This window comes from Arabidopsis lyrata (assembly GCF_000004255.2).
Source record: "Arabidopsis lyrata subsp. lyrata unplaced genomic scaffold ARALYscaffold_8, whole genome shotgun sequence".
NCBI lineage: Eukaryota > Viridiplantae > Streptophyta > Magnoliopsida > Brassicales > Brassicaceae > Arabidopsis > Arabidopsis lyrata.
In genome coordinates this window covers 1048966-1075357 of record NW_003302548.1, presented here as the reverse complement: position 1 = coordinate 1075357, position 26392 = coordinate 1048966, and the positions used below count along the sequence as shown (strand labels likewise).

The 26392-nt window shown below is 33.5% G+C and overlaps 6 protein-coding genes and 1 non-coding gene across 7 annotated transcripts; 4 read left to right on the top strand and 3 right to left on the bottom strand.

The window, feature by feature from the left end:
• Nucleotides 1-2573: 2573 nt before the first annotated feature.
• Nucleotides 2574-3080, bottom strand: LOC9301275. The gene has a single exon (XM_021011101.1). The coding sequence runs from the start codon at nucleotides 2982-2984 to the stop codon at nucleotides 2772-2774; it is 213 nt and encodes a 70-aa protein (XP_020866760.1). The 5' UTR covers nucleotides 2985-3080; the 3' UTR covers nucleotides 2574-2771.
• Nucleotides 3081-4308: 1228 nt separating this feature from the next.
• Nucleotides 4309-6148, top strand: LOC9301274. The gene is made up of 5 exons (XM_021016159.1): nucleotides 4309-5238; nucleotides 5317-5424; nucleotides 5513-5680; nucleotides 5758-5869; nucleotides 5966-6148. The coding sequence occupies exons 1-5, from the start codon at nucleotides 5137-5139 to the stop codon at nucleotides 6091-6093; spliced, it is 618 nt and encodes a 205-aa protein (XP_020871818.1). The 5' UTR covers nucleotides 4309-5136; the 3' UTR covers nucleotides 6094-6148.
• A 1143-nt stretch (nucleotides 6149-7291) lies between these two features.
• On the top strand, nucleotides 7292-9235 carry LOC9301273. The gene is given in 3 exon segments (XM_021015365.1): nucleotides 7292-8051; nucleotides 8224-8251; nucleotides 8253-9235. Coding segments are annotated over 3 exon segments (1110 nt in total). The 5' UTR covers nucleotides 7292-7408; the 3' UTR covers nucleotides 8692-9235.
• Nucleotides 9236-12346: 3111 nt separating this feature from the next.
• On the bottom strand, nucleotides 12347-13236 carry LOC9299485. Its single transcript, XM_002863363.2, has 2 exons — nucleotides 12952-13236; nucleotides 12347-12673 (listed from the first exon to the last, which is right to left on the bottom strand). Exons 1-2 carry the CDS (start codon nucleotides 13186-13188, stop codon nucleotides 12479-12481), a joined length of 432 nt encoding a protein of 143 aa, XP_002863409.2. The 5' UTR covers nucleotides 13189-13236; the 3' UTR covers nucleotides 12347-12478.
• Nucleotides 13237-15768: 2532 nt separating this feature from the next.
• On the top strand, nucleotides 15769-15848 carry TRNAL-UAG. The gene has a single exon. It is a non-coding gene; the product is annotated as a tRNA-Leu (tRNA).
• Nucleotides 15849-17334: 1486 nt separating this feature from the next.
• Nucleotides 17335-21236, top strand: LOC9299484 (LRR receptor-like serine/threonine-protein kinase FLS2). Its single transcript, XM_002865151.2, has 2 exons — nucleotides 17335-20534; nucleotides 20643-21236. Exons 1-2 carry the CDS (start codon nucleotides 17390-17392, stop codon nucleotides 21023-21025), a joined length of 3528 nt encoding a protein of 1175 aa, XP_002865197.1. The 5' UTR covers nucleotides 17335-17389; the 3' UTR covers nucleotides 21026-21236.
• Nucleotides 21196-25063, bottom strand: LOC9299483 (protein REDUCED WALL ACETYLATION 1). The gene is made up of 17 exons (XM_021029738.1): nucleotides 24815-25063; nucleotides 24657-24717; nucleotides 24318-24409; nucleotides 24058-24195; nucleotides 23908-23964; nucleotides 23760-23832; nucleotides 23499-23657; nucleotides 23241-23390; nucleotides 22916-23171; nucleotides 22689-22804; nucleotides 22511-22597; nucleotides 22335-22423; nucleotides 22176-22238; nucleotides 22033-22089; nucleotides 21861-21957; nucleotides 21624-21785; nucleotides 21196-21543 (listed from the first exon to the last, which is right to left on the bottom strand). Exons 2-16 carry the CDS (start codon nucleotides 24687-24689, stop codon nucleotides 21630-21632), a joined length of 1623 nt encoding a protein of 540 aa, XP_020885397.1. The 5' UTR covers nucleotides 24690-24717; nucleotides 24815-25063; the 3' UTR covers nucleotides 21196-21543; nucleotides 21624-21629.
• Nucleotides 25064-26392: the final 1329 nt, after the last annotated feature.

Sequence of the window (26392 nt, the reverse complement as noted above, 5' to 3'; positions counted from 1 at the left end):
GTATTTGTTTTTTGTTTTTTTTTTTTTTTAAATATATTATATGTTTCTCTACGTATAGCTGCTCCAGTAACATGAGTTTCAAATTATTACTGTAAATGGTTAGCCTTCAAATGAATGAGATGAAAACAAATTGATGAAAAAATAGATATGAATAGTTTTCATTTTATTCATCTTTGTGTAGAATGGATGAAAACTTTTTTATTTTTCTTCTTTGTTCGAGATGAAAGAGATAAATAATAAATTTTACACTTTCAACTCAAATGGTAAAATTTGAGAACTCATCATCATTTCCCCATATTCTTTATAAAATTAATAAATCAGTTTCATTTTGGACATAATGAACAAAATGTTGTATGAACCTAGGAAGCACGGAAGCTTCGTCGGAGGTCCGCTTCCCGCTTCGGAATCTTAGTCGGAATCGGAAGCTCTCGGAAGCTTTCGGAATTTTTAACGCTTCTAAAAATTTCATTTTGGAAGCTCCTTGGAAGCTTACGATTCTATTATATCGTTGGAAATTCATTACAAATTTTAGTTGTGGTAATTACGTTGCATAATTTGTATGAATATTATTGGAATTTTCCAACAAATATTATATATTGTTGGATAGAAGCAATAACTTTTAAGTTGTTGGAAAATTCTAACAAAATATTTGTTTTCTAGTAGTGTATCTTGACACTCCAAGGCGAGGAATCCATCAAGTGTGCCTAATGCAGTGGCGATGACATAGTGTCCACCAAGAGGAATGAACTCAAGTTCAGAATTAGAAGGATTATAGAGGTTTCCCTAAAAAACAAACAAAAAGTTAAAAATTAGTGGGATTCTGAGATCAAGTATTAATCCACAAAAACAAAGATTGGAAATCAAATGCTTTAGAAAATATATGAAAGTAAACTAAGAAGCAGAATTAAAATACAATTCCTGACCTGAGTGGTGTAATAAGAAGTGATACACTTCGAATTGAATACTGAGTGGTCCTCCCTCCCTGAGCTGATACTCCAACTCTTGATGAAACATTGATAAACCATCCTCACCACCATAGTCCGCTATGTAATCATAGATAGAATGAACGTCACAAATGCTTGGGATAATTCTCTCACATCCCTGTATCAAGGGAAAAAAACATTAATTAAAGGTTAATTTAACAAAGAGAGAAGAGAATGAAGGAGAGAGAACATTTTACCTCAGTCGTTGTGCTCTCATCTAGGAAAACCTGCTCCTCAGTGATAGGACAATCTTCTTCGTATACTGTTCCACTCTTTCTAAAATGATGGGCAAGAGCATAAACATTTAAAATTCCAACTTCATTATCTATAAAATGACCAACTACACCGTGTTCATCGTAATAATGCCTCGGCGTGGAATTCATTAACTCCTGGATAGACAAAACTTTAACAATATTGATAAAAGCCTGGGTTCCCAACCATTTCTTCATCTTTCGAACCAATTGTGCATTCGAGTGGTTAACATCATACATCTATTCCCAAATCCCAAATGACTAAATAGTATAATACTCGTGTACAAAGTAATATATGTATATTTTAGTGTTTAAGTTTAAAGTTTGCAAAAATATATAGTGAACAAATTAATGTATCATAGTTTTCAGAAATACAGAAAGTAGCATTTTAACATGTTTGAGCAAATGTTAAACTTTGTGTCTCAACAACACTATCAATATTAGACGACAATAAAAGGAAATTAATGTTGGGAATTATCATTGGGTTTGATTGGGCCAAACCCAACACAATTTCTATAAACTAGAATGTGAAAGAATTTTATATAATGTTATTGAACGAATCTAGTGTACTGTTGAGTATGGGTTTCAGTTTCACCCCTTCTATTCATTCGGTTCAAGAAGAAGAGTTGACTTGACTTTCACCAGAGAAAGTCAATGACGCTCGGCCCATTACACAAATAATCGGTCCACTATCAGGATCGGTCTATTTTCCAGAAGCACTGATAACTCTGCTGTCTCAGGGGTAGAAAGGATATCCCACATCGATCTTGAGACAAAACCTTACAGATCTCTCCTCACATCTCGGTACCAACATGTACGAATCTCATGTGTATTAAGGTAAAAAGTAGGGTCTCATATAAAAAAATGAGCCAAACTATGAAATCAGGAGACAAGAAGTAGAAACTCTCGAATACCTTTGAGCTTCCAAAACTCATTGGCTTGAAGTAAAAATACATTGACATTTTACAAATACAACTCTACATTGGCTTTTTGACTAATTCAACATCCGTTCGTATCAGTCAATTCTACATTACATTGGCTCAAAATATACTAACATAAATTGCCCACCACAAAAGACTTTGACCCTTATATAAAATATTGAGAGAAATTTGAGATTCGATTTGGTTGGAATCATTACATGATGACAATATAACTTAATACTTATCACCAGCTCTAGTTGCCAGTTGGTTTGATTTTTCCTACAAAAAAAAAAATTTAGATTGCCTGAAACTTAACCAGCCCAAAAATAACTCAAAGCCAAAAAAAATACACGTGTTGGTTTTCGTCTTTCTCCTAAAACCTAATTTTCAATTTCTTCTTCCTTTTGTTAACATCATGGTGATGATAAAATTTGCAGTTATGAGTCATTATTTACACTAACAGAGGAAAAAAAAAACCATAAACGCAGAAATGAACAAGAATTTCATATTGAATTGAAAGAATAAAAAAAGAAAAATCAAATTCTACATAGTAACTAGAAATACAAGAGAAAAAAAAAAAACAGAGAGTTGACAAAAAAAAAAAAAACTAACTTTTGTTAGAATTTACAACCACAACAGAGGAAGAAGAAAGCAAGCTTAGATACCAAAACCATAGCTTCGATGACAGACATGATTCTGTATCTCAAAGTTTCCAAAAACGACATCTTCAGATTCAATCTCTTCCACTTTACCCCTCCAAGTCCCAAAAATTTCAATCTCGTCCTTTCTTTCGTCGTCTTCCATAAAGAAAACTTCCCTTTTCTCATCATCTTCTTACAATTTTTGAGCTGCTTCCAAAATCGAAATGTACAAAGAAAAAGAATTAAGGTTCTGTTTTGTTTCAGGTGGTGTTGTTATAAAGTCTCCGAAGAGTTTTTTTATACAATCTAAAGTCGAGGGTATTTTGGTCATTTTGAGTCGTAGATTCGAAGCGCGTTTCCAGATTCCAAAGATCAACTTAGGTGTTCTGACGTGGGAGCACTCTGTTTTTCCTAAGAATTTTCGTGGACATATCTTTTTTATTCCTTTATATAGATTTTTTATATATATACATACCAGTTGTTTTTAGTGAGAATTTATTATTTTTAATTTAAATGATTATCCTAGTTCTTAGGAATGTGTACATTTTTTTCCGTATTTTTTTTTAACGTCATAGCTTATTTTTATCGTGAAGAAACCCAGATTGAATAAATCAAATATACCCAAATATTTATATCAGCTAACTTTTTTTAAAAAAAAATCAAATATATATATACCCGATTGCATAAATCAAAATTTTGGAACAATTGAAGCCCATGAACGAAAGTTTGAGGCCCACAATAGTTAAACAATGCTGAGCCGAATTGGAATCAGAAAATGAGAAGTAACTAAGAAGAGAATTGGTCGCTACTCGCTAGGGTTTGTTTATTTAATCTAATTGTTTTGTTTAAAATTGAAATGCAGTAAAACTTCTATAAATTAATAATGTTGGGATTAGCAAATTTTATTAATTTAGATAGGGTATTAATTTATAGAGTATTAATTTATAAAAGTTTTACTGTAACTGGTAGATTTTTTTCTTTCTTTCTTAAACTGTTAACAAGGTCATAATTGTACATTCATCTTCACTTAAAACAATTGTGATCGTGAACCTCAATTTATTTTTTCCTTTCTCGAAATGGAAAATTTGGGATTATAATGTAAATTTCCATGGAACTTTAAATTCAGACCGTTGAAAAATTAATTACTGTTGTTTTTCATTAATAACATTTATCAAATAGACAATAGATTTAACTTTTTCAATAAAACTGTGAACTGGAGTTTCTTAATTGGGACATTTGTAGTATTACTATTTTTATAAAAAGCAGATAAAAATGGTAAGAACCAAAGACTTTTGACGTAGAATAACATCAACATGTGTTAGACATATAACTTAATGCGTTTGTCACTTACTTGACACAATACATTATATACCTGTCGAAGGGATTTTCACTTAATTATCTTTCTACCTCTGTCTTTTTAAAAAAATCCGCTGTCTATATGTATATAAATATGTCTAGAAATTTCCTTTTTTCATGGATTTTTTGTAAGGTAATATAAAAGAGGATTCTTTATATTGAAAATCATTAACAAATGACATTACATTTCAACAAAGAGGATTTTTAAGAAAAGAAATTAATTTCTCCTTTCTCTTTGGCGAATACAGCCAAATTTTTGGCATTAGATGGAGAAATTCAAATTCAGTCCGTTGAAATATTTGTGACAAATTACTATAATGTTCTAGAGCTTCCTAATCGGGACATTTGTGGTATTACTATTAATAGAAACAAAAGATAAAATCAAAGACCTATGTAAAGAGCAACATCAACACAAAATGACATAGCTTATAAGAGCATATATGCGTTTGACTTACACTATATATAATTTCATAAATGTCATGAATATGTTTAGATTTTGATCACAACATAACTCGTAAAATGTCTAAAATATTTTGTCTATTACCACGTTCAATTACAACAACGTACGTATTCAAATATAATTACTAATTGTATCTTTAAGTCCATCCACTCACGCTAAATGTATCTTTAAGTCATTTTAAAGTCCATCCATCCACACGTATTTTCTGTTGAAATCATTTTTTCTCTTTAAATATGCATTTAAATTACATAGTATAATATATACATATATCTACTAGTTTCAAAAGAAAATACTTAAAAGCTCCATCAGTGGTATTAGATAAAATGAAATATATTTATTTGTATTATAATAATTTGTGTACAAGTTGAAAAATTAAGTATCGTATGTGTGTTAATAAATAACCCACCTGACACACCACATCTATAAATAGAGGGGGAAATTTGCAGAAAAATTAACAAATTGAAGAAAGACCTAGACATAAAAGTTTCCTCTCTTGTCTTCTGAATTCTAACAAGAAATCAAGAAATGGATCATGGAGAAATGAGCACCAAGGAAACTACGAATGTGAAGCTTATACCCGGGTACGAAAATGTGATGGAGCTCGTGCAAAGAAGAGAAGAGATGAAGGTAAGTCTTTATTTGAAATTATTTTTTATTTTATATACTTTTTTGTCTACAAGTATTAAGATTATCGTTAAAAATTAGGCTGTCGAGAAGAGGATGAAAAATTTTATTGGAGAAAAAAAGATTGACGATCTAAACTTGAGAGAATTAATTGAGTTCGAGAAAAAGCTTGAAGCTAAACAGCCTAAGGTAAGTAGTGCTCATTTTAACACTCTTCTGAATTTGTTTATGTTTATAAAAATATAATTTTTTTGTATAATTTAATTGAATTGTGTAGAAGATGGAAAAGATTTGTTTGAAAGACATGACAGAGGAAACCAAAGATCTTATAATTCTGAAAGAATTTGTAAACTTTAAGATTGGAGAAATGCAGACTAAGATTTCCAGTCCTCAAGACGACGAATTTGATATTATAATGGAAGTAGGAAAAAAGGAAGATGTGAAGGTAAAATGTTGGTTAATTTTTTTATTTGTTTTTTAAATTTCTACACAACATTAATTATAATGTCTTAAACAATATAGGGTTTGAAAATGAGGATGAAAGTGTTCATTGGAGAAAAGGAGTTTGAAGACATACACTTGGAGGAATTGATTGAGTTCAGTAGAAAGCTTGAAGCTCTTTACCCAAAGGTTTGTAGAGTTTAACATTTTTTGTTTATTATATATGTTTATTTTGGTCTGAAAATTGTTTTCTAAGTTTTCATTTTTATTTTTTTGAAGAGCGTGAAAGATGTGCATTTGGACGACATGAAAGGAGAAATTAAAGATATAATCATTATGAAAGAAATTGTAAAGAAAATGATCGCGAAGAGGGATCCTACCTCGTCTAAAACGACGATCATCGACGATTATTTTTAATTAGAAATTAGTAACATATAAATTCATTATCTTGGATCATATATGATCACTTTACCGCTTGTTTCTCTCTTCAAAATATTTACAGAATAATTTGGGATTTACTTTAATTTCAAAAAACTTATGTTGTTAGTTTGTTACTTTATATTGGGATTCTCATAATTAAAAGATATATTTTAATGTCTATTGCATAAATTTTCATACTTTGGTTTTCAAAGTTTATAATAAGATGTGTGCATGACTACTATGTTAAATTTTGTTTTATACCAATTTATTGTAAAGAAGTTATAAAAAACAAATGAGATCTCGCCTATAGGTTACAAATTATAAAACATGGTGCGTCTTCAAATGCGTCATACATCAGTATTAATTATGCATTTTTAAGAAAGTTTTTGTTTGAAAATTTGAGTCGCTAATTTGATCCAGTGGATAGAAAAAGAATAACATACAAAAGAGTTTGCTAAGAAAAATAAAGTTGTGGTTTTCATCAAAAAGATACATAGCAAAGACTTTTGTCGAAGAACAACACCAACATGGAAATACATTATTACTGTCTTTATGAATTCCACATACTGGAGACGGTATACATCTATAAATGGAAGAAAGGATTAACAAGAACGAAAGAAAAAGAGCAAAGAGAAATTAGACATCCAATAATGAACTTAGTCCAATATTCGTTTTTTGCGATATTGAAAATACTTCTTTTTCATTTTCTTATACAGTGTAAGTTTTGATTAAATAATTCTTTAGCAAAAAAGAAAAAGTTTTTATTAAATTTTTGAAAGGCTATATATATAGCTTCTTATCCTATAAAATGTATTTAAAATATACACAACTCCATCACAATATCTATATCTATATATATATATATAATATATATATATATATAATATTGATTTAAAATTTTACCGAATTGTTTCCTTTAAAATTTTGATATTGTCTTCACAAAATGAAATTCTAATTGTTTCCATTAGCGAAGGTTAAGAATTTTTTGTTGTTGTTGCAAATCTTGGATAATATCAATGTGCAACAACTTAATTTTTTGTTGCAAAACTTACCAAAAAAAAAAAAAAACTTGGATAATATCTGTTACTAATCATTGTGGGTCCAATAAACCGTATTTAACCGGAATAAACCAAACCAAATAGATATTTTAATGTAGTAATTAAGTTACTGTCCAAGCTTAAACCCTAACGGTCAAACCAACGCAATATTTAATTTTTGTTACTAATCCTCGAAGTTGGTGCCTTTATACGTTCGTTTACTATTCCTTAAAAGTGATTCTTCTCATTCCCTATTTTCTCTTGCATTTCTGGCCATGGTTAGGGTTCCACCTTCTAAACCCTCCAAAACCGTCGAAGAAGATGATCCAAAGTTAGAAACTTTCAAGGAACCTAATCTTGATTCCATCGACTCGTCCTTTGGGAAGCGCGAGGAACGTAATCTTAATGCCGTGGATCAATCACCAGCAAAAGATTCAGAATCCGTTGTTTGTGATCAAACCAAGGTGAAAACTTCCGTGGATCCTCCTCTTGACTTTTCTTTTAAAGATTCTGTTGCTGGTTTTGATTCCCTAGACTGGTTTTGGAGAACTCCGAGCTTTGAGCAACTTAGAGTGGAATTATCCGAGGAACCTCTTGATCTTTATTTGAAAGATTCGTTCAATTCCATCGCCTCTTTACGTCATGTTTATGTGGCTACTGAGCCAGAATGGGTTGTTTCTGAGCCATTTGTGCCTGTTTCTTGTGCCACCGTGAATTTCAATGAAACGGAGGTGAAGAAGAGAGATGATCAAAAAGATAGGGGTGAGAAGGCCAAAAATAAAACGCTTAATGATGAAATCTTGAGCATTTCTTCTTCAAGAAGAGCTGAAGAGAAGAAGAGTGATGATGAAGAGGACAAAGACGGCGACGATAAGAGAGTAGAAGATAGTTTGAGAACAAAAGAAGCCACCATGTCAAAGGCGTCAAAGGTCATTACTATTACCATCATCACCATTTACTCTACTTTCACAAGTTTTGTTAAACTATATATGAAAATCTGTTTTAATTTTGCAGGAGCTTCCTCTAGTTCCTTCTGTGAATCTTGTTTCTTCGGTATTATTAAAAGTCATTATAATTCTATCTGTGTACTAATTTTTGTTCTTCTGTGTTGATTTCTTAGAAATTTCTCTGGTTGAACCAGCAGGTGCTAGAAGAAGAAGTGCAGAAGAATATGGCAACAAAGAGAAGAAGTGAAGAAACAAAAACGTGTAGCACAAGTAACAAGAAGAATAAAAACGAAGTGGTGTCTCCTAGAAGATTAGGAGCAGAAACATGGCTGTCTCTTCCATACCCATATGATCATTATCCAATAAGATATCAGATTATTCAGAGTTCAAGTCAGATGCAAAATTCCAGGATTGGAACAGAGCCTTTAGTTACATTTCTAGGTCAAAACCGTTTAAACCAACCCATTGGAGGTATAGTTGGTCTCAGTGAGTTTCCTCAAGTTATTGAGGAGCATTGTTCTCCTCCCAATGTACCACCACTTCCCAACCTCAATCTCCAAACACACCCGCAGCCTCACCTTGGTGGTAGAGTTCGAAAGGAGCAGCCTTGATAGCTGACTGGTTCTTGATTTTGAAGTTTTGAAGGTAACTACTCTCGCAAAGGTTTTCGAAATGTTCTGATAGATTGTATATCCATTTTTAGTTAGAATTTAAACACAAGATTTCTTTTCTTTTTGACAATAACATAAGATTTCTCTCGCTAGTTTTTTGCTTAATCCACCATATACTACTGTAGCGGACAAATGATTCACCGTTATTGATTTTGCAATGCAAACAATATAACCTAAAGCTGTTTTGTTTCTCTCTGTTGCACCAACGACGTCGTTTTCTTGATCAGAAAGAGGCTTTATACTTAAGGTCAATAATGTTAATGGACCTTTTAATAAATGGGCCCATTTAAGCTGTAAATGAAGACAAAGAAAAAGTCCCACATCGTTCAATTAGAAAAAAGAAGCTGTGTTTATATATCGGTAGAGTCGTGTAAGTGATTGTCCCTTCGGGGACATCCGATAAAATTGGAACGATACAGAGAAGATTAGCATGGCCCCTGCGCAAGGATGACACGCATAAATCGAGAAATGGTCCAAATTTTTTTGGTAAAATTTTCCATTTCTTTTTTTTTTTTTTGCGTGTCTAATGGTTGTGGTAAGGTTTTAAACTATTATGCATTTAATTTTCGATTCCTTTATATACTTGCAGCATTGGTTGTTTTCTTAAAGGACTAAACAAGCTTTACTTTCTGTGTTGATGTGTACAGAAAAAGATCAAGACTTTGATTTTAGTGTTTAAAAAACAATTTTGGATATAGTATAATGTCTGACATTTTTTGCACCTGTCTTGATCAATTTTGATTCATTGATGGAAAATGATTTTAGGGAAAGACCGAAAGAGGAAAATGTATAGGAAGCTAATTACTTCGTAGAATCACATTTGAATATGTCTTTGAATTGCAGGGAATGAGGACATATGATGAAGCTTTGTACGGTTGTACCATCCAAGAAGTTATACCCAATGTTTTACTCTACGAGGATCAGAGTGTTCTTGTCGGTCGTTTGATTTTGCAGCAAAGACGAGGCTTTTTCCCTTCTGTTTCTAGTTGTTTGTGATTTGGCTCTTGAGGAGAAGAACGTCAATGTGCTTGCTTACAATTGGTGGGGAGTTTCAGTTTTTTAAGCGACCCGAACCAGACCAAATCTGGATTTACCCTCAAACAATTCGGTTAGGTTTCTTCTCAACCCAAACGGTTCTATTCAAAACCGAACTGAACCGAACCGATAATCTAGTTTGTTTTTCTCAATATATTTAATACATTGGATAATCCAATTAATTACTCTCTAAAACTGAACCGAACCGAACTAAAAAAGGGTTCCGGTTCGGTTATGGATACCACTAAATATCCGAATGGATCTCAGTCACACTATCCACTAGATATGGGTAATAACCGAACCGAACCGAATATCCATGGGTACCCGAATGGAACCGAAATATTTGGTCAACCCTCTACAAATCTACTCTAAGCCCAATATATTTTGTCCCAACTGATTTTTGTTAATTTTTTATATTTTAGCCCAATATATTTTGGTTTATTACAATTTTGTCAAAAAATTAAAGTTTAAAATATTGGGGTGTTTCGGTTCTTTTTTTGAGTATTTCGAGGGTTTTTTTTGCGTACTTTAGGTAAAATAACCGGAACCGAACCGAACTGAATCGATATCCATTGGACTTTGGTTATTTATCGGTTCTCTTTCTAAGTATCCGAACTAAACCGAACCGACAAGGAACCGAACCGAAAGAGTTTCGGTTCTCTTATGGATCCTAAGAAGTTAGAACCGAAGAACCGAAACCCGAAAGAACCGAACCGAATGAAACCGAAGAACCGAACGCCCAGGCCTACCTCAAACACACATCCTTTTCTACTCTTTTCACGTTAAACTGTCTCATACATTGATCATTTCTTTCAATCTGTTGTAACCAAACCTTCTTTTTATCCATTCTCTAATTTTTTTTTTTTTTACTATCCATTTGTCTTAATCTTGCTCAATCTCTTTTCTTAATTAAATTTCTGACTTGAGCATCAAAGAGCTTTCTAAAAATACCACCATCGTCATATTTTCTTTTTTGATAACTCAGATGATTCTAAAGATTTTCTAGGCCAAATACTGATCATGAAATCTGGAAAAACCATGTTAGAATTCGAACCCCGGTGGCCATTGCAACTCGAATCTAGGTGGCAGAGATTTTTCTCTCATTTACCATTGGACCAAGGCGACATGGTTTCACTATCATAATTTTGCAGGCTTAGAATTGTTTCCCACTTGTGCAAGAAACAAAGCAAAATCCCCTGATTTTCAAATTTTCTCGACCTATATTAGCAATGCAAAAAAAATATTTCTATAAGTAATGATTTTTAATATTAGTCAAAATCGGCCTAAACTAATATTTTGGAGAAACCGTATATTACTGTAACCGAATATTCAATTTTTTTTTTTTTAATTCACAAAAAATTGAGGTAATAAACAAATTGGAACCAGATCGGCTCTGATGTCCCTTCCTACGGTGGATCCGGTCATGGTTAAGGAGTTTGTTTGTTTTCCGGCCAATTCCATCGGTTTTCTGTTTCAGTTGGTGATGGGTTTCAGCGGCTCTCTAGGTTCTGTGATCTTCTCGCAAGTTATCACCCTCCTCACTTGCATCCAGATCTTTTTGTTCTGGCTCTCTTTCGATCGGGCTTTTCGGTTATTTCTCTTCCTCTGTTTGAATTAGTTATTCTTAGTGGATGGAGCTTATGGCTGGAGATTTTCTCACACATGTCTAGTTGTTTAGTTGCGTTTAAGTTTTAGATAGTGTGTGTCTTTTGTCGTATAGAATTTGGGCAGTCATAGGTTGTCCGACGGTTTTTTAAATGGATTTGGATGCTCTTTCAACCAATCAGAGATGGAGACTCATCATTTTTGGAGAAGGCCAATGGTTCTCTACGAGTTATCGTCATTTGTGTCGCCGTCCGTCTTCACAGTTTGTTGTGCGGGAATTCACCGTGATGAGCTGAAAAACTTGAAGCACTGTTGCGATGGTTCATCATTTGTCACTGTTAAAATATATCCTAGGTGTAGGATTGGAAATGTCATTAGTTTCTCTTATAGTTCTATGTTGGTTTCTCCTTTGATTGTAATTTGTAAGCATTCCATTCCAATATTCAATAGATGTATGTATATTAATATTAGGAAGCCCAAAAAATTCGAAGGAGTACCATATTTCCCATGCTAAAGTATATAGTAATATCTTTTAGGACGCAATACATGCTCTAATGTTTTGGAAATTGTTTTTGAGAAAAAATACGTGTTTTAATATTTTAAAATTAATCTTTATATATATATATATATTGCAGCCCACACTATAATATAAAGAAATAATCTATTCTCATAAAGAAGAATATCTTGAAAAAAAAAAAAATAGTATGAAGTTTCTTATTAGTTTTTTTTTACTCAACTATATAAAACAATATATCGAGATTTATACAAAGAAAATATAATCCAACCTTAAACTCATGGACATTTTTATGCCAAATTTTACTGGACATGATTGCATATATTCTAAATTATTAAAACAAAACTTATTTTATTATGAAAATATGACTAAAAAGAAAAAAAAAAAAGATGAAAGACACAACTTTATTCCACTAGAAAAAAAACACAATTATTCCATAATTATTTAAAAGAAAAAGAAAGAGCGACAATAGATAAGGGATTATATCTTTTTATTTTGAATAGTTCTGAGAAATTTAGGACGAGCTCATTCGTTTTTGTGTCGGGAAGAAAACTCCGCCCCGTCTTCTTCTTCTTAATACTTATTATTTTTACTCTTCGAGAGAGATAAGAGAGACAACGAAGCCTTCAGCACTACACGCTTCTTCTCTAAATCATTTTGGAGATTCTCGAGTTTTTTCTTAAAAACAACCAGGTCCTCTAACTTTAGATCTGAAATCTCCTTCCTATTGTAGTTTTTGAGGTTTTGTTCTTGCCCCTTCCTCAAAACCTGAAATGTACAAAACAAATCTAATGTTTGGTAGACATAAAAGACAACAAAAATAATATATAAAGGCATTAAATAATAATGTTTTATACAATAAATAAAACTTTAAAATGGATAGTGTGATATATTTGGGTTCAAGATCTACTCGGGGTTTGGTTAAACCAGTTGGTTCAATTGTCTTTTAAACTGGATTTTTTTAAGGTTGTAAACTTTCTCTATATAATAAAATGTTGTTTTAGCAAAAGTAAGTTATAAAGAATATTAAATTTGGGACTACATACCTTCTCATATGCTTTGCTTTGTTCCAATTCTGCTATGAGACAATCAAGTTTGGCTTGATTCTTGAGAATCCTAGTTTGCCTCGTCGAAGATCTTACTCTCCTAGCACTAGATTTTCGGAAATGCCTTACCACATCGTCGGAGCATGGACTAACAGCAGCGGAGAGGTTGATCAAGACACCAGCTTCGGTACTATATAGCCTAGAAAGTGTATCGGCATTCTTGAAATGCCTAACCATTTCTTTTCTTTTTTGAAGTAAAGAAAAAAGTTTTATGTCTAGAGAGAGAGATTTTTGTTGTTGTTGTTATTGTTGTTGTTGTTGTTGTTGTTAATACTTATTCCGTTTTATAGATGGATTGGGTTAAATTAGTTCAACGCATCATCAAAATGTCTATCTATGTTGGTATTTTCTTTCCATTAAAATATTTGAATTTATTTTTACATATATTTATTATTCAACTAATACCATAAATTTCTTTATTAAAAAGTCAGATTCGACATGTTTTATCAAAACTCTCAGACAAAAGATGATATTAGAACTAAATTCTTACAATATATTAGATAATTACTCGTCTGTGACGCAATCTATGATGTCAAAACTATGTTACATTTTGTAGTACTTATCTTGAATTAAATAAGATTAAGAAATAAATATGAATGGTGTGTTACTATGGCAAATATCTACTACCTCTAGATTTCATTCTATATACAAAAAAATTTATCTTAAAATGATAATTCACACACGTCAAATATGCGCACCAATCACGAGATAAATAAATATTTTTCAAATTAAATTAAAATAGAAAATCTAGTAAAGATTACTATATAACTTTTTTTGAAAAAGGAAAAACTAAGTTTTTGTTTATTCAAAATAAGATGTTACAAATTATATACAATTCCTTACTAAAGCCTGAAAAAAACATCAAACTTTTTTTACTAACGGACGTCATAGAACCTACTGATTGTCATTAACGTTTGTTTAACTAACCGGAAGAAAATACTTTAATCTTGAACTCTAAATTCGAATATAGAGAAAATATGACATTTTTAGGTGTTATTAGACATCCAAATTTGAAAAACGCATAAACTACCGTATATTATAAAAGTGGAATGCGCGTAACCTCTACATAATTGCCGCATTTTATAACATTGTTATCACTATTACGTAAATTGTAACGATATGACATATATCGGGAAGTAATATTATGTAGTTAAAATCAGTCACAAATCACAATAATTAGTAGTGATTAACTTCTTGTGCTTGTATAATCTAATTTATTCTCGCGAGCACCTTAATCCTTTTTTTCAGCTATGAGCATCTTAAGGGTCCGAATGGTAACAGCGTATTTGGTTTTGCGGGAAAAGCGGTTTTGTAGTACGGTACGGTTTAACTACGGTATTTGTGAGAGAAATATATTTGCGGGACAAGTGCGGTTTGTACAAAATAAGCGGTATGAAATAATGTTTGATTGGTGAAAATAACTAATTGCGGTTTTGTAGTGATGAAGAAATATTTCATATATTTATAAAGTTTATATACCCAAATTAATCTAAAATAAAAGATTATTTTTCTTACATAAATATTGCAAAATCATTTAAAAAATTAAATCATAAAAAAGTACAATACAATAAAAACTATTATTAATCTGAACCTAACTGTTTTGACACATCTTCGTTGTTCCGTAAAATACCAGTCATAGTTTCTAACAGTTGTAGCTTATCATCATCGTTGCTTTCAGCTATGTCAATGAAATACTTACGCTAAAGTACTTGCTCTTTGAGTGTACTGATGCATGTCCAATAAAATCTAGTATGTTTAGAAAGGTTTAGCGCAATGAATATCGCTTCCGCCTTTTTAAATTCATCATAATCATCTTGAACTTGTACAATTGTTTTCGTAGAAGGAGTTAAAATTTCGGTGAAATGAGCTGAAGGATTTGTGTCTCGTTGACGATTGGACGCCATATCTATATTTAATAAAATCCAACAATTATTCATAAACTAATATGATAAACTATATAGTATTTTATTTTTATTTTTAATAATAGAAATTTTAAAGCGTATTGAATTACTTACAAAAATATATTAATTATTATAAAACTAATCTGATTAGCTATTAACTATTTGTTTTTATTGAAATAGAATCTTTAAAGTATATATATATACATAATTACACATTTAAATTCAAAGCTTTTTGATGTAATAATAATATGTTAACTAAAAAAAAAAAATTACCTTCAAATGATAATTGCTACTTGAAGGAAAAAGAGAGAAACAACTTCTATTTTCTAAAGTGGCATCAAAGAGAAATTGTGTGTTGTGTTTGAAATTTTTTGGACCTAGTCTTTACTTTTATATACAGAATTATTATTTTAAAATTAATATCTATTACCCAGTAGATGCGGATTTATTGGACCGCTGGTTATTACCCATACTGTAAATTGGAGTGCGTTTTCTTATCTGATAGGTAATATTTGTACTGTCTTGAATAACGCAAACATATATTTTTTTTTTAACAGAAAAAACGCTTATTGAGTATAAAAGTTGTGATTGGTGTTTTGTTTGTGGTTTTGTAAATTTTTCTTGAAATCCGCATTTTGAGTAGTTACCAATCAAGACCTAAATCTATCACTTCAATGATAAGAATGATTCAAAGAGATAGAATAATTTATATGATTGTCCATGAGAAATAGTCAAAACTCAAAAGACTATGGCGCCAGATTTAGGCTCTGGCTTTTCAATAATTAAATTTATACAATCCTTTTCAGTTTTCAATAATTAAATTATTAGAAATACAATCCCATACTAAGTACAAAATGACAGTTTGGCCGAGTGGTCTAAGGCGCCAGATTTAGGCTCTGGTCCGAAAGGGCGTGGGTTCAAATCCCACAGCTGTCAATTTTTTTTTTTTAATCGTTATTTTAAAATCAATATAACACTTTTCAGATATTCTAAATATTTTGACCCAACCAAATGACATCATTATTTTTTTAATGGGTCAACTTCAAGTAAGCATGATATGGAAAATTTGTAAACATATATATACGGAAAAAATCAAAATATTAATGGGTCAAAATCAGGTAAACATAGAATAGAATCCAGAAACAGGTTGTCCAAATCAACTAAATCATATATGGACAGATTCCTCAATAGTCATTAGTCAATACATAATCCATAACTTAAACATCTATTTTTTTTTTTTTTTAAATCACCTATTTTTTCCATCCATTCGTCCAATCTCCAATGTGAAGCCATAAAAATTGGTTTCCACTACAATTACAAAAGCATCACAACTGCTTACAAATTATGGCTTAATAAATCATATATTTTTTCCATCGATTTATTTTAAATCGCCTATTTTTATCTCTATCTGAATAAAAATTGAAAATAATCTTATAAACTATTGACAAAAGAGTATTCTTTTGCCTTTTTGATTTTGGCTTGGGCAAAAAGACAAATAAAAATGTTTGGCAGATTGCTTATACAAAACACAGTTTGTTGATTAAAAAAAAAAAATCCCATCAAGACAGCTGATGCGCTTTTGATTCTTCTAGGCAGCACTTTGATAATTAACACGAAACTGAAAATATTTAGAACGAAAAAATATGATAGTTGATTTGTCACTAGTCAAATACTATGTTGAGTTACAATCATTTCAGTTTCAACGATTGCTACTCTTTGACCAATAACAAAAATTAAAGACTTTTCATTTGCCATACTCGAATTCCTATTCAAACACATATATATATATATATATATATATATATATATATAATTGAACTATAATTGCTTATCAAGTAGAATATATATATTATATAAGACATTATAATTCTTAATGGCTAGTTTAAACGACTAGAATATATATTTTTCACTCTAGTGATATATCTGAATTTGAATAAAACGTTGGAGGCAGAATAAAGTGATTTAGCATTGTAAAAATTACTTTGTATGTTATCAATCACTCACCTAAATAAATAAAAAAAAACTACATATAAGATATAGAAAATGATATGATTAACTTTTTTTTAACAATATGTAATATTCAGATTTGAATTTGGACGGCGAAAAAGAGCTAATAATACTAACACCAAACTAGTAAGTAGTCACTATATATTCTGGTCCCATGATATGGCTACATAGTACATACATTGTGAGATTAAATGAATATGATATATAATACAAGCATAGGTTTTATACAAGCATGTATATGACTATGAAGTGGGAATACATTCAGTGCCTTTATATGCAACTTGACCAAATTATCAATCATGTGAATTATGAAACTTATATTGCGTCTTGGCCTTTTCACATCCGTGACATTCTTGCACATATGATATACTTATAATATAAACATATGACCTCGTGTATGTATATATTTGTATTCACATAATTGAAATTTTCTCATAATATTTTCTCACCAATTTCAACTCATCTAAACCATGAAGTTACTCTCAGAGACCTTTCTGATATTAACTCTCACTTTCTTCTTCTTTGGCTTTGCACTAGCGAAACAGAGCTTTGAACCAGAGATTGAAGCTTTAAGATCCTTCAAGAGTGGCATTTCCAGCGACCCTTTAGGAGTATTGTCGGATTGGACCATCACCGGTTCGGTACGACACTGCAATTGGACCGGAATCACCTGCGATAGTACCGGCCACGTTGTCTCTGTTTCCTTGCTGGAGAAGCAACTTGAAGGTGTTCTGTCCCCAGCCATAGCAAATCTCACCTATCTCCAGGTTCTTGATCTCACTTCAAATAATTTTACCGGAGAAATACCGGCTGAAATCGGAAAGTTAACCGAGCTTAACGAGCTTAGTCTTTACTTAAACTATTTCTCTGGTTCGATTCCTTCTGAAATTTGGGAACTTAAGAATCTTATGTCTCTTGATCTGAGAAATAATTTGCTAACCGGTGATGTTCCTAAAGCAATTTGCAAAACCAGAACTTTGGTAGTAGTAGGAGTTGGAAACAACAACTTAACCGGTAATATACCAGATTGCTTAGGAGATTTGGTTCATCTAGAGGTGTTTGTAGCAGATATTAACCGGCTTAGTGGTTCGATTCCGGTAACAGTTGGTACTTTGGTTAATCTGACGAATTTAGACCTGAGTGGTAACCAGTTAACCGGTAGAATACCAAGAGAGATAGGAAATCTCTTGAACATACAGGCTCTCGTTCTATTTGATAACTTGTTGGAAGGAGAAATACCGGCCGAGATCGGAAACTGCACGACCTTGATAGACCTTGAGCTGTACGGTAACCAGTTAACCGGGCGAATACCAGCTGAACTAGGGAATTTGGTTCAGCTGGAAGCCCTCCGGTTATACGGGAACAACCTCAATTCCTCACTTCCATCCTCATTGTTTCGGTTAACGCGTTTAAGATATCTGGGATTATCAGAAAACCAGTTGGTTGGACCAATTCCCGAAGAAATCGGTTCTCTCAAGTCACTTCAAGTCCTAACGCTCCATTCCAACAACTTAACTGGAGAGTTTCCACAGTCCATCACAAACTTGAGGAACTTGACAGTGATGACGATGGGGTTCAATTATATTTCCGGTGAGCTCCCAGCGGATCTAGGGCTTCTTACAAACCTTAGAAACCTTTCAGCGCACGACAATCATCTTACCGGACCAATACCTTCTAGCATAAGTAACTGCACCGGTCTTAAACTCCTGGACCTGTCTTTTAACAAGATGACTGGCAAGATTCCGTGGGGTTTAGGAAGCCTGAATCTTACGGCTCTTTCTCTTGGGCCGAATCGGTTTACCGGCGAAATTCCAGATGATATCTTCAACTGTTCAAACATGGAAACCCTTAATCTGGCCGGGAACAACTTAACAGGAACGCTCAAGCCATTAATTGGAAAGCTTAAGAAACTCAGGATTTTTCAAGTGTCGTCTAACTCTCTCACAGGAAAGATTCCGGGAGAGATCGGGAATCTGAGAGAGTTGATACTCTTGTATCTTCATTCTAATCGTTTCACAGGGATAATCCCGAGGGAGATATCAAATCTCACTCTCCTCCAGGGGCTTGGGCTGCATAGAAATGATCTTGAAGGTCCAATTCCTGAAGAAATGTTTGACATGATGCAACTTTCAGAGCTTGAGCTATCCAGCAACAAATTCTCAGGTCCAATACCTGCCTTGTTCTCGAAGCTACAATCGCTTACCTACTTAGGTCTACACGGAAACAAGTTCAACGGGTCTATCCCTGCAAGCCTTAAGTCACTTTCGCTTCTCAACACGTTCGATATCTCCGGCAATCTTCTCACCGGAACCATCCCTGAGGAGCTGTTATCTTCGATGAAAAACATGCAGCTTTACCTCAACTTCTCAAACAACTTTTTGACTGGAACCATCTCCAACGAGCTTGGCAAACTTGAAATGGTTCAAGAAATCGACTTTTCGAACAATCTCTTTTCCGGGTCTATTCCAATATCGTTAAAGGCCTGCAAAAATGTGTTCACACTGGATTTTTCGCGGAACAATCTCTCGGGTCAGATCCCAGATGATGTTTTCCACCAAGGAGGCATGGATATGATCATAAGCTTGAACCTTTCAAGAAACAGTCTCTCTGGTGGAATCCCTGAGGGCTTCGGGAACTTGACGCATTTGGTCTACTTGGATCTTTCTAGTAACAATCTCACAGGTGAAATTCCAGAGAGTCTCGCCAATCTTTCCACTCTGAAACATCTCAGACTAGCTTCAAACCACCTCAAAGGCCATGTTCCTGAATCCGGTGTGTTCAAAAACATCAACGCGTCTGATCTGGTGGGAAACACAGATCTCTGTGGTAGCAAGAAGCCTCTCAAGCCATGTATGATCAAGAAGAAGTCGAGCCACTTCTCGAAGAGAACCAGAATCATCGTGATTGTTCTTGGATCAGCCGCGGCTCTTCTTCTTGTCCTGCTTCTTGTTCTGTTTCTCACCTGTTACAAGAAAAAGGAAAAAAAGATAGAAAACTCATCAGAGTCTTCATTACCAAATTTGGATTCAGCCCTGAAGCTGAAAAGATTCGATCCAAAAGAGTTGGAACAAGCAACAGATTCTTTCAACAGTGCTAACATCATTGGTTCAAGCAGCTTAAGCACAGTGTACAAAGGTCAGCTAGAAGATGGGACAGTGATCGCAGTAAAAGTATTGAATCTGAAGCAATTCTCTGCAGAATCAGATAAATGGTTCTACACAGAAGCCAAAACATTGAGCCAACTAAAACATCGAAACCTGGTGAAGATCTTAGGGTTTGCTTGGGAAAGCGGCAAAATGAAAGCTTTAGTGCTTCCATTTATGGAAAACGGAAGCTTGGAGGACACGATTCACGGCTCTGCTACACCGATCGGGTCGTTATCAGAGAGAATAGATCTTTGTGTTCAAATCGCATGCGGAATCGATTATCTTCATTCTGGATTTGGTTTCCCAATTGTTCATTGTGATCTGAAGCCAGCAAATATACTCCTCGACAGTGATCGTGTTGCTCACGTAAGCGATTTCGGAACTGCTCGAATTCTAGGTTTCCGTGAAGATGGAAGCACCACAGCTTCTACTGCAGCTTTCGAGGGCACAATTGGATACTTAGCTCCAGGTAAAATATTCAAAACCCTAGTTTTCACATCTAATTTCACACTCAATTTTTAAAGCCCTAATTTTACCATCGACTTACTTGAAATACACTCTTATTTTTCATGAACAGAGTTTGCTTATATGAGCAAAGTGACAACAAAAGCCGATGTATTCAGCTTCGGGATCATAATGATGGAGCTAATGACGAGACAGAGACCAACTTCGTTGAATGATGAAAAGTCACAAGGCATGACTTTGCGTCAATTGGTGGAGAAATCAATTGGAGATGGAACAGAAGGGATGATTAGGGTTCTTGATTCGGAACTCGGGGACGCTATTGTTACTCGCAAACAGGAAGAGGCCATTGAAGATTTGTTGAAGCTTTGTTTGTTCTGTACAAGCTCTAGACCTGAAGATCGACCTGATATGAACGAGATTCTTACACATCTGATGAAACTTAGAGGCAAAGTGAATTCATTTCAAGAAGATCGTAACGAGGATCGAGAAGTTTAGCAGCAAAGCTTTCTTCTTTGAAGACAATTTTTCGAATTTGCCAGACTCTGTTACGATGGTTGAATACTTTGGACGTAAAACGTTTTGATTTTGCTTTTTTTGGTGATTGTTTTCATATATATATGCATTTTGCTTTGGACGTAATCTGGATGGTAGATTAGGTATTCCAATAAGTAATGCTGATAAGTAAATGAAATGAGTACCAAGTACATTGTTTTCTCCTTTTTTTCTTTGCAATTTTATATAACTCTTAAACATCACTATACATTTTTTGACGAATCATATGGACTGTTTGCTTAATGCTTACAAAACAATATCTAAAGAAACTATATAAAACAAAATTTGAAAATTTAAATCGAAAACAATTACTTCGATTTCGTATGGCAATAGAGCAAAGTAGTTGAGCGATGTTGGTTTCTGCGGTTCTTGGTCCTGCCTTTGTTGAACGTCCTCTAAAGCTGAATGTGCACAAGAAAATGATCCACACACTAAACACAAAGAACAACACTTCTTTTTGCCTGTAAATGATAGAAATCAACAGAGTTCTAATTAGAATTTTGATGAGTGGATGACCAATGAGAATGATTTGGGGACTCACGGGTTTCTAACGATGAATCTGAAGAAGAACGAATGAGAAGCAATATAGAGGAAGAGCGATGGCAATCCCAGCTATGAAGTTAGAAAAGAGACGCTTGCTGTCTTTTGTGGGTACGAAAACCGTCTTGAGTGTGTTGGTTAGTTCAAAGAGACGGTGAGATACCTGGAGAACAAGAACATCTAGATGGTTCAGAAAACTTGGTAAAAGACGGGGAGAGAAGAAGTTACGGTTTCTTACTAGGACGTATATCGCAGTTGTGAGCATGAAATTAAGCATAGGGTATCCCGGAATAATAGAGAGAAGCCATTTTGGTTGCCCATCAGGCATGTTTGATCTGAAAATGGTGTTTAGTCAACAAGAGATGCATAAAGTTTCCGAGAAAACAATATTTAAGTTTCCAAAAACAAACCTTAGCCATATATGAAACTGTGAAATGTAAGTCTCTAAAGTGATCTTGCCAAGCCACCTGCGCAGAGCAACGTAAAGAGTATAAAATGAAAATGAAGCAAAGCATACCAAACTGGGCTTAAATGTAAGCACGAGTTGACTCACGCAAAGAGAGTCAACGAGACACTCCGAAGCTGGTGGGTGAAATTTCGAAGGCATATGTAAACACTGGAACCCAGAAACCAAAAGGTGTGTCATGTTTCAGATTCAGTAAGTGAAATAAGGGACAGATATATAGACGAAAGAGAGAATTTATGCACACACGTGATGGGGATCCAAGATGTGTATGGATGATACATGTTGTAACTGTTCTTGTCCAGCTTGTAGATACATTCATACCACACGTAGCCAACCTAAAATGTGACCAAACAGGAAAATTATATCAATCTGTATAAACGAATGGTGCAGTCAATAAGCTAAAAGATGACTAAGTGACTTACAAGCACAGTAATAGTAACAATAGCGGTCTTTATGGATAGTCTTTTCTTCGTTTCACAGTCCTCTAACTTCTCTATCCATCTCTCTACCTATAGAATGACCCCAAGTTTTGAAGTTTATTACATTGACACTACCAAAAACAGAAAAAAATTGAAAGTTTGTTTCTGTTGAAGAACTTACAGTTGGGTGATAATAGGCATAAATCATTCCGATGATCCATATGTAGCGATCAAGGCCTGATCTGAAGTGCCATTCATGCAGTCGATGAAGATCAGGCTTCGCAGGGTCACTGTAACCTGCAGTTATTCACAAGAAATATCCAAATATTTAGAAACCGATTCAAATTCCATTATGACTTGTTTCATTTCAGATTAGAGAATATGATCAGATCCAGAGAAGTTAACTACCTAACAAGAACGTTAATGGACCCCAGAATATTTCAAAAGCTCCAGGAACTTCCCACAACAAAAAGACAACGAGGAAGCATGAAAATATTTTCAGAGCCATCACAGATCCTATATCATTGTACTTGCTGAAGATACCCAGAGCTCCGTAAACCATTAGGGTGAAGAGAGTGTGCATTGGGCAGATGTAATACAACATATAGTCATTGTTGAGAACAATACAGCAAAATGCTACAAAGAAGTTAAGCCTCCACATCATCTGTAAGAGAACAAGATTTTAAATGCAGAAGATAATGGGCAATGAAGATTATGGAGTTAGTGGTATCACCTGTGCAAAACGTGCAACAGAGAAATCCTTTCTGACGTAGTAATACGAAAAGTTTCCAAAACCAGTCATCCAGACATAAGCAGCAATAAAGATACGGATAGCGTTGTATATCTCAGCCGCAGCAAAGTAGTGATACATCAAGAACAAAACCTGTTAAATAGTAAGACATGAGAAACAATATGTGGAAAGCGGCAATAAGAGATACAACACAGTAACCGGAGGCAATGATCATATTGCCAATAATCAAGAGAAACTTGCCTGCATCCATCCTTTCCACTCTTCAGTCTGGTGGCGATTAAGGTAAAGAATGGATTTCCCAGTGATGGGTGACTTGTCATTGTGTTTTCTGAGAGATGTCATGGCTGATACTATGATGAGAAGAACGTAGAGAAAAAGGAAAAGGTCGCGATTGTAATGCTGTCAAAGGAAACCAAGTCCTATGAGCAAAAACGTACAAATTATAGAAGTAGATATACTTACATGGATTTAAGACACAAAGCGGGTGAAATACATGCGTACCTTGGTAGAATCTCCAAGCAATTCCGTGCGGTCACAGATATAGAAATATATTAAGATTGCCCCAAACTCCGACCTAGGTATGATTACGAATGTTACCATAAGACGACGAACAAAGAGATTATCACTTCTTGAGGTAGCTTTCACTTACATTGCTCTCAATGTTGCACGGTGTTCCAGCAAAAACGAATCTTCCATACTCAAAAACCTGTGATTCGATAAATCAAAAACACCTTAGCATGAGAACTCTTGAAGAATTGTAAAACACAAACTAGAAAACTTACGAGCTGGCAACACCAACCTGACTATGTTTGTTCTGATGGATGAATTATGAAACCTTACAGATGTCGCACGGGTAAGACCTCCCTCCAACAAATCAGCTTTGTCATCGTCCTTCTCTGCTACATCCCCCAGTTCAACCAGATTATTATCCGAGTGACTGCAATAGCAGAATGCAACTCTTTTCAGGGCAAAGTCAAAAGAGAGGAAGCACAATAGAGGTTACTTCCTGACTAAAAAACTCTGCTACGTTATTGAGAGTAGCACATTGCAAAAACTTACGGTTTCAAGGGAACCAAAGATTTCCTGTATTCAAGTGACTCCGAGTATATCCAACCAACAAATATTGGTATTACTCCAAATAGAAAAGATACCTACAAAGTTTCACTACAAAAGTTAAATCTTGTAGATGGAGATCAGTATTCAGCCAACTCTAAAATGACTCATGGCTACTAGAAAAACTACAAAGTCACTCTCTTAGGTTTCATCCTCTACTAAAAATGGCGGCTTTCACGAAAACACAGTCATAATTCCTTCCAGTTAAAGTCTCAACCTTTTTGAATAAATCAACCTAAATCGACTCAGCATTGAATCGTATGAAGTACTCTGGAGAAATTGTACCTGGCCCGGTGTAATAGGTCCCGGATCCACCATTTTAACGATCTCTATTCAAGCATTCGAACTGCAGATACACCAAAGACGAACAAATTTATGTAAATGAATACAAAATCGACAATAAGAAACCATTCAGAAGCAAAATCTTAAAGATTTGAAATTACCAGAGATAAATTCGACGAATAAAGAAGAATGATCTGGTTATCGAGAGATAGTGATCTCTAGCAGACAATAATCATAAATACGAGAGAGAAAGAAAGAGAGATGTGAAAGTGTTTGTTTGCTTGAAGAAGAAAGAAAGACGTTCGGCGAGTTGTCGTTTTCAGTCGCCGGCGACTGATTTTTCCGAGCAGATTAGGGACAGTGACTCCGACAATAATTTTCATGTCCACTCAAATAGTAAAGTTTCATTATAAAATTAAAGCAGATTTTTATATTTCTATATCTATATATATATTTTTAGAGACATTTATAAAATAAATCATGAAATTCTAATTATTTATGATATTTATTTAAATTTTCAAAATTAAATCAAAGATATTAACATAAAATATTATTTCCAAAAATCTTAACCTATGTATATTAAGCGTAACTATTCTTTGTCATAATTACATTCATATTCAATTCGATTTCCTTAAAAGATCTCAATAATCCCTACATTTAATCATAGCCATTTAAATCTTAATCCGGTTTTTAATCTTCAATCTTGACCGTCGGTTATACACAATTAATTCAGAAATCATTATATAGAATTGATTATTATTAAATAAAATTTAAAATATATATATATAATCAACTTTTAAATTGACTCAAACTATATGTCTATTAAATAAAATATTATTAAAACTAACAATATGATGTTTAATTTCACGGGACGGGGTTATATAGTGGGACGAGTTTGGATCGATAATAATCCGGGACGGTATTAATATCACAGACCTTGTTTGAAAAATCGCTAGGCGCTAGTCGGGCGTTCGGCATGGGCCTAGCGATTAATCGGAAAATCGGATTAAAATCGGGGATTAATCGGGGATTAGTTTTAGGGTTATTTTAATATTTTTAAAATATATTAATTCAATATTGTTTTCAAAATTACAATAAAAACAAATTTTTATGATTTTTATTAAAATTTGAACACAAGTTATGTAAAACATCACAAACTCCCAATTCAAATGATTGAATAACAAAAAAAAAAATGTTTTTTTTTATACTTGTAATCTAAAAAATAATCGGGGTATGTAAGATTAGGCGGGAAATAATCGGATTAGGCGGGAAATAATCGGATTAGACGGAGAATAATCGGGTTACTGATTTTTTAGGGGATTAGTCATTAATCGAGGCGGAGAGGGTGGGCCTAGCGATTAAGCAGGGAGTAATCGGGGCTAGGCGGGGATTTTTAGAACAGGGATCACAGATGAAATCTTAAAATTAACAATCAAAATACAATGATACAATCTTAAATACTTAATAAAATAAACAATATCAAAAAGTACAATTTAAAATTTAATTTTTTAGTTAAAAATTCACCGCGGGATAAAATCTAGTTTTTAATTAAATTTCAAAACTTTTTTTTTAATATAATCTAGTCATGAAGTCAAATCATTAGAGACCGGTCATGGTTACGCCAAAAACAAAATGGTCTAAGAGCATCTCCAAAGGGGACCTCAAATTTGAGATTTGCCAAACTTCAAATTTGAGGTTTAAGGTTCTGTCTCTCCAAAAGAAAACCTTAAATTTAACTT